This window comes from Camelus bactrianus, chromosome 16 (genome assembly GCF_048773025.1).
Source record: "Camelus bactrianus isolate YW-2024 breed Bactrian camel chromosome 16, ASM4877302v1, whole genome shotgun sequence".
In the NCBI taxonomy this organism is placed as follows: domain Eukaryota; kingdom Metazoa; phylum Chordata; class Mammalia; order Artiodactyla; family Camelidae; genus Camelus; species Camelus bactrianus.
The window spans coordinates 55027887-55035249 of NC_133554.1; the positions used below are offsets into that span (position 1 = coordinate 55027887).

Below are 7363 nucleotides of genomic sequence, written 5' to 3' on the forward strand. Positions count from 1 at the left end.
GCGGCCCCGCCCCGATCCGCGCCAGGCCCCGCCCCCATCGCCCCGATCTGGACCCAGGACGCTGGCCCAGTCTGCGCATGCGCCCAGGTGAAGCGTCGCGAGTGGGAGCGAGAGTGGGCGCCACTGCGTCCGGGTTGTGGAGCCGGCACGACCTGGGGCTCTAGAGTTCAGAACGAAGGATAAGACACCCTGTTTGTGACTGTGTAGGAGAGAAGACATGATGTGAAGGGATCTGGGAACCGAGACCTGGGACTCCCACTTGGGAAACCTCTCTTTCTCTTTGCTCCTCGCCCCTCCCGGGATTCCTGCGGCGACCTCCGCCCGCGGCCAGAGTCGCATACCAAAAGCCACTAGTCGGAGTAATGGTGCCACCTAGCGGACCTTGTTGGAAAAGTCCACGGTGGCGGCTGTGGGGACCCCAGCCTCGAGGAGGTGCTAATGACGGGCTGGGGTGGCGCTTCAGCACCATCGTGGGTCGGACAGCGCCTCCCGCCCCCCCCCCCCCCCCCCCGGCTCTAGAAACCCAGCTTCCGAGCCCTTAGGAAGGGACTCAACGGAAGACCCTGAAAGAAGTCCGAACCTCCCTAGACCGCACCTGATAGCCCTCGGTGGCCTTCAGTTTGCGAAGCTGGAATTTGGGAGCCCAGTGCTCTCCCTTCTCTAAATCCCCTCTTCTTCCCTCCCTGTCCAGCTGGGTGGTAGGCACTAAGCAGCCCAGGGCTGCGGAAGGCAGGGTCACGCATTTGACTCTTCATACTTCACTTCAAATGCCGGGCTTTTCAAGTTTTACTAGAGAGGAGCCCAGAGGAGGGCTGGGGATAGGGGAGGGGAGCTCCTACAAATCCAAAAACCTGCAAGCTCTCCGCCCCCAGAATCGAGGCACATGTTTGTTATCAGGCGCTAGGATTCAGGACACTCAGGAAGGTGGAAAGCACAGGTGGTTTGTTCCGGAGACTGCAATCGTAGAAGTCGGATCCACAGGCTTTAGGGCCGTGCGGAGTTCCGGCAGTGGGCGGGGCATGGGCGGCGCGCGCGCAGCCGCAGACGGCAGCCCAATGGAGCCCGAACCTGAACCCGCCGATGTGGAGGTTCCTGCCGGGCGCGTGCTCAGGTACGGCGCGGCGCGGCCCGGAGGAGGCGCTTGGACCGCGGGGTGGGCGCGGGGAAGGGGACAGGTACCCTGGACGGGAATCCCGGCCTGGGCCGAGCGGCTCCGACTACGTGGCGCTAACCCCGGTCTCTTCTTTCCTCAGTGCCCCGGAGCTCTTCGCCGCCCGCTCGCGGTCCCAGAAACTGCCCCAGCGCTCGCATGGCCCCAAGGACTTCCTTCCCGACGGCTCAGCGGAGCAGGCTGAGCGGCTGCGCTTGTGCCGCGAGGAGCTTTGGCAACTGCTGGCGGAGGAGCGCGTGGAGCGCCTGTGAGGGGGGCGGGCCGGGGCGGGGGCGGAGCCAGGGCTGGCGGGCCAGGCGGCCAGACCCGGTAGACTAATCCTGTATGTAGTCTGAGACGGACCCCTTCCTATTCCTCGCCAGGGGCAGTTTGGTGGCCGCCGAGTGGAGACCGGAAGAGGGCTTCGTGGAGTTGAAGTCTCCTGCGGTGAGCGATGGGGCACAGAGACAGGGGGCCCGCCCTCTCTGCTCTCCTGGCTCCTATGTGACATTTGCTCTGGGTCCCACGCAGGGTAAATTCTGGCAGACCATGGGCTTCTCAGAGCAGGGCCGGCAGCGGCTTCACCCGGAAGAGGCCTTGTATCTGCTGGAGTGTGTGAGTGGGGCCCTGGGCGGGTAGGGAAGGGGTTGGGACCAAGGAGCTGGAAGGACATGTTTTTATTAGAGAAAAAGTATGTACAACAGCATTCAGAGAGCTCGTAAACTGATTTTTAGAGCAGGAGACAAGAATGCAGGGAGCAGGGATTCTGGTTTAAATTAGTGGTGCTGCCTCTCCACCACGCCTACCTTCTTCCTGGTTGGCCATATTCTTGCCATGATGAGAGGGGCATATAGCACGCAGATAATCAGAGCCGGGAAGTTGCCCTATTGGCTGTGCCACTGCAGGGAGGGTTCACAAGCCAAGCTGTTGGTCCCAATTCCAGGGCTCCATCCAGCTCTTCCATCAAGACCTGCCGCTGTCTATCCAAGAGGCCTACCAACTGCTGCTGACCGAGGACACCAGGACTTTCCTGCAGTACCAGGTATCTGCCACCCTCTCCTGGGAGTGGAGCCACCCACACACTGAGCTAAGGAGTATTTATAGGTACCTGCAAGGCACTAGGCATGAAGTGGTGTGCTGAGGCCACAAGATAGGTGAGGTCTCTGCTGTTATCGTGCTTAAATCCTAGTGGCACTTGGGTAATATATAAGCAAGCAAGCGAATGGACAATTGACTTCACAGCTAGGAAAAAGACAGAGGGGGAGGGGTATAAGCCTAGAGTCATAAATGTGGGCATTCATGGCTGCATGGATGGTGTTTCAAACCGCATTGGGCTGTATGGGGGTGTGGCCAGAGTAGAGGGCTGCATCTGAGACCTTAGTTTGGGGAGGGTGTTTATAATGGATTATAGTCCAACCAGTTTCAGGGTTTGGAATCTGGGGGTTGTAGGAGAGGCAGAGGAGGGGGTGTGAGGAATGACCATTGTCTGGAGAAACTATTTGTTTTCAAAAGTGGACATCTGACCTCTACTTTTTTTTTGAGGTCTTCAGCCACCTGAAGAGACTGGGCTATGTGGTTCGACGATTTCAACCAAGGTAAATCCCTATCCCATTTCCCTTGCATTTGTTCTAGTCCTGGGACCTGGCTGACTAGCCCCAAGGTAGAAAGTGGCCTCTCCTCATCTGGAATCCTTGGCCAGAGCTGCAGCTCCCTGGACGTGGGCTGGAGACCTCTGCTGGAAGTGCTGTATTGAGACGCATGTTGGGACAAATCTGGGTCATTTCAGCTGATCCTGGGTTATCAGATTAAGCCCCATCTTCAACCCATTCACTGCACAGATAACAATTGAGCACTTACAGCTCACTGTGAGCATGTAGATGTGGTACTGGGACAATTCCTGGCACTTAGTAGGTGTGCAAGTAGATTTCTTGAGTGAAATTATGAAGGACCAAGTGAGGAATTAACAGTTGAGTAGGGCTGCATGTTCCTTTTGCTAGGTTAGATGTTTCTTCCTTCTGGGGCCTCCAAAGATCATCACTTTAGTAATCCAGCATAGCAAAAAGCCACAGAGACTTTCAGACTCTTGAAAGTTTGAAACTGGTACAGCCTTTGCAGTTTCACAGTATGTCAAGAGTGCTTTAGAACAAGTACATCCTTTAATTCCTGAAAGTGGAACATAACCTAAGGAAACAGTCTCAGATGTGTGCATAAGTTCACCTGTGAGAATGTTTATTCATTCATTCATTCGTTGAACATTTACTGCCTACCTAGCAGAGAGCAAACCACTGCCCTACAGAACTTGCATTAAGTGGAGAGCTTACATAAAACACCATCACCTTACAAAATCAGTGATGGTGGAAACATCCTGTGAGCCCAACAGGGAGAGCATGGCCACACAGATTAGTTTATCCCTTAGAGCAGCGCTAATAGAACTTTCTGTAGTGATAAAAATATTCTGTTTTCCAATATATGTGGAACTATGGGCCTGAATTTTTAATTTTGTTTAATTTTAATAGATTTAAATTTAACTTAAATATCCACTTGTATCTAGGGCTACCATATTGGACAGTGCAGCCTTTCAGCTGTGTAAAATGAGACCCCCCCCCAGCAGTATGATAGTACAGTGTCTTTTTGACAGAAAAAAAAAAAATGGAGAGAGAGACAGCCAGTGTATTTATAAGAAACAGAATGTTATAGTGGTATCCATGGGTTTTAGTTTCACTTTTCTGTATTTTCCAAGTTTTCTAGTCCCCTTGATCTTTTCTCACCAGTAATTAATCATTTATTGCCAGCTCTGCAGGAGCCCTGGTTGCAGGGAGGCTCTGTTCAAAGGTGCCATTGGTGAGACCCAGAGACCTGGACAAAGATACATGGGCAGGCCCCTGTGGCTGCCCCCATATTCCTCATGTGCAGGTCTGCCCTGGGCCTTAGCCCTTGGGTATGGCTCTAACGCTGGCCCACTGACTTAATCTGGGCCAGTCCCTCATACACTCCACTGGGAGCACCAGACTGAGGAAGTGGATCTGTTGCCCTCCCCATTCTCATCCCACAGCTCTGTCCTGTCCCCTTACGAGAGGCGGCTGAACTTGGATGGCAGTGCCCAGCACTTGAAGGATCGGAATGGCAAGAGGAAGAGGAGGAGCTCCAGCTCTCAGTAATGCTCCCACCTGGCCACCCCCCAAGGGAGAGCTGTTGGGGGAGTGCTGGTGTTCGGGACCTCGGAGAGTGCCTGGGCTTAACACTGGGCTTGGGTGGCTCCCGTGGAGGCTCAGGGAGGCAGTAGGGCATGTGTGGGTCACGTGCACCTGCGCAATCAGGAGCAGATATGCTGCATTTCCTCCCCACATCCCTCAGGTCCATTAATAAGAAGCCCAAGGCCTTGGAGAACCCCCAGCAGGGGGTGGATGGGACACCTGAGAGACTGGCAACCTCCAGCCCACCTCCCCGAAACAAGAACAGCCAGTGCCCAGAGGAGAAACCCCAGGAGTCAAGTCCCCTAAAGGGCCCAGGGGGCCCCTTTCAGCTTCTGGGGTCCCTGGAGCCCTACCCTGGTCTGGCCAGGGAGGGGGTGTGGTGCAGTCAGGAGAGTAGCAAAGTAGAGAATGGAGTCAGGGGGGCTTGTAAGCCACGCTGGAACTTTGAGCAGATCTCCTTCCCCAACATGGCTTCAGACAGCCGCCACACCCTCCTCCTTGCCCCAGCCCCAGAGCTGCTCCCCGCCAACATCATTGGGCGGGAGACAGACGCTGAGTCCTGGTGCCAGAAGCTAAACCAGCGGAAGGAGAAGCTCTCCCGGCGGGAACGGGAGCAGCAGGCAGAGGCCCAGCACTTCCGGGAGGATGTAAACTTGGACCCCGAGGTGCGGCGCTGCTCCAGCTGGCAGGAGTACAAGCAGCTGCTGCAGAAGCGGCACCTGCAGAAGACCCAGAGCCGCCCTCCACACCTGTGGGACCAGCCTATCACCCCCTTGCTGAGCCCTGGTCAGGCAGACTCCCCAGGTACCCCCTCACCCTGCAGTAGACCACTGGTAGCTGAGGAATCACAAGACTTTGAAAGGGGAATGGATTGACCACGACTGGTGGGGGAGGAGAGAGCTGTTGGTAGAGTGGAACCCACAAGGATAGTCCATTCTGGGAAGCAGCCGAAAGACCCAGGTGGGAAAGTTTGGAGATGGCAAGTCAGTGCCCCAAGGAGAGGCAAGGAGGAATGAAAACTACGGCCACATCCTTAAAATCATAAACAAGATGCAATTTAGATGGCTCTGCCATCAACTGGCTGTTGGTCCCCTGTACTTCTACCTTTGTTAGAGGGGAACAAGGATGTGATATGTTGGACAAATAAAAAGAAGGCTTACTGTATGCCCTGCATGTTGAGAATAGAGAATAAGGCAAGAACGGTATTAACGGATTCAGAACTACTTACAGTCCTTACAGGAACATGGTAAATTGTAAGTAACTAGAGTAGAGGTGCCACAGAAGCTAAATGTGAATTTCAGATAAACAACAGCTAATTTTTTTAGTATAAGTATGTTCTGAATATTGCATGGGACATACCTGTACTGAAAATCTGCTAAATCTGGCAAACCTAAACTAGAAGGCAGATTTGGAAATGTCAGAGGAGTCTAGATGGCTGACCCTCCTCACTAACGCCTTATTTTCACTGTCCTTGTAGCCATTGTCCTTCAGTATATCTCTGTGCTGCAGACAACACACCTTGCTGATGGAGGTGCCCGGTGAGTTTCCTCGTAGTGCCTGTCTCCACAGTACTTTGGCTGCCAGCAGGAGTTGGCAGCTGGGATTTGACTCCTGAAGTTGGGCATGAGCTGGGGGATCATTCCAGGGACCTCTCCCCTGGCTAATATTCATGTGTGTCTAGGGGAGAGGGAGGAGTGAGAGACAAGAGTAGATTTATTATAACAGAGCCTTCTCTGGCCCTCAAGTGACACCTCACAGCAGGACCTCAGTGCCCCTGGAGGCTGCTCCCTGGAACTAGGGGAGGGAAAGGGTGGTTTGGAAAGAAAAGGCGGGGGAGGAGAGCCCCTGTTTCCTAAGGTTTCTTACTCTGTCCTCAGGCTGCTGGAGAAGTCTGGGGGCTTGGAGATTAGCTTTGATGTTTACCAGGCTGACGCTGTGGCCACGTTCCGAAAGAATAACCCTGGCAAGCCTTATGTCCGGATGTGTGTTAGTGGGTACGAAAACAGTGAGCGCTGCCCCCAGGCTGCTCCCAGTTCTCTTGTAAACCAGGTGGACCTCCTCTCCATGGCCCTGACTAGTCTGTCAACCCCTGAAGAAAACCAGAGGTCCCGAGGTAGGCCACATAGCCAGTTAGTGCTCTGGGAACCCAAGCTTCCCAATCTTCAGCTCTCGTTCCTGGTATTTTCAGGTAGTCTCTCTCCTGTGCCACTTTAGTCCCAGGCTCACCCAGCAAAAGGGATGTGAATCAGGGATTTTCAGGCTAAGAATGATGAGAACCTCACTTTTTCTAGTCCCCTTACCCAACCAGGGCTCTGGGTCTTACCTGGAGAACTTATGAGAGCCATGCAGTTTGCAGACAGAGGAGAGCCCCAGGGCCAGACTTCTTGCATCCCCAACTCCTGTCTTACACTCTCCGTTCCCTGGGAGACTCAGAGGGCTGGGTTCTCAAAAGCTTATGGGTGGGCTCCATTCAGGTCTCGGTCTAACCTTGATCCCTGCAGATTTGATGAGCCAGTCCCAGACCTCTGCACCCTCAAGCGGTTGTCCTACCAGAGTGGGGATGTTCCTCTGATCTTTGCCCTGGTGGATCACGGAGACATCTCCTTCTACAGCTTCAGGGACTTCACGCTGCCCAGGGATCTGGAACACTGACCACGCAGCTCTGGCAGGGCCTGGGGTCTGCTCTGGGGGACCTGGACTGTCTACTCTCAGGGACTACCTCAGTTGCCTCCTACACCCAGACTCTGACCTGTCACTTTAGGGACTAGTCTGGGCCTTGGCCCTGGGTATCTGATGCTTGCAGGAGAGTGGAGCCTTGCCCTCGTACCTGGCTATTGCAATGCATCCAAGCTTCCAAGAGATTGCTGCCTTGCAGTGATCCTCTGGGAACTCAGGATTAGATTTCAGAGACCCAGGGAGGTGGGGCAGAAGAGAGGACTCTGTGCCTTTAAATGAGAGGGTGCCTGCTTAATGTGATAAAGCCAAAGCCATTAAAAATTAGACCCCTTTTCTGCTGTAA

At 54.2% G+C, this 7363-nt stretch overlaps 1 protein-coding gene across 1 annotated transcript; it reads left to right on the forward strand.

The window, feature by feature from the left end:
- Positions 1–707: 707 nt before the first annotated feature.
- On the forward strand, positions 708–7363 carry TSEN54 (tRNA splicing endonuclease subunit 54). The gene is made up of 11 exons (XM_074343685.1): positions 708–1111; positions 1254–1418; positions 1534–1597; positions 1682–1765; positions 2094–2192; positions 2693–2745; positions 4203–4304; positions 4505–5148; positions 5822–5882; positions 6222–6338; positions 6846–7363. The coding sequence occupies exons 1-11, from the start codon at positions 768–770 to the stop codon at positions 6994–6996; spliced, it is 1884 nt and encodes a 627-aa protein (XP_074199786.1). The 5' UTR covers positions 708–767; the 3' UTR covers positions 6997–7363.

Bases quoted from the DNA above. Each gene is read 5' to 3' on its own strand.
- TSEN54 (XM_074343685.1), top strand. From the start codon at position 768: ATGCCGGGCTTTTCAAGTTTTACTAGAGAGGAGCCCAGAGGAGGGCTG. The intron at 1,598-1,681 runs GTGAGCGATGGG...GGTCCCACGCAG, and splicing joins TGGAGTTGAAGTCTCCTGCG to GGTAAATTCTGGCAGACCAT. The intron at 6,339-6,845 runs GTACGAAAACAG...TGATCCCTGCAG, and splicing joins GTCCGGATGTGTGTTAGTGG to ATTTGATGAGCCAGTCCCAG.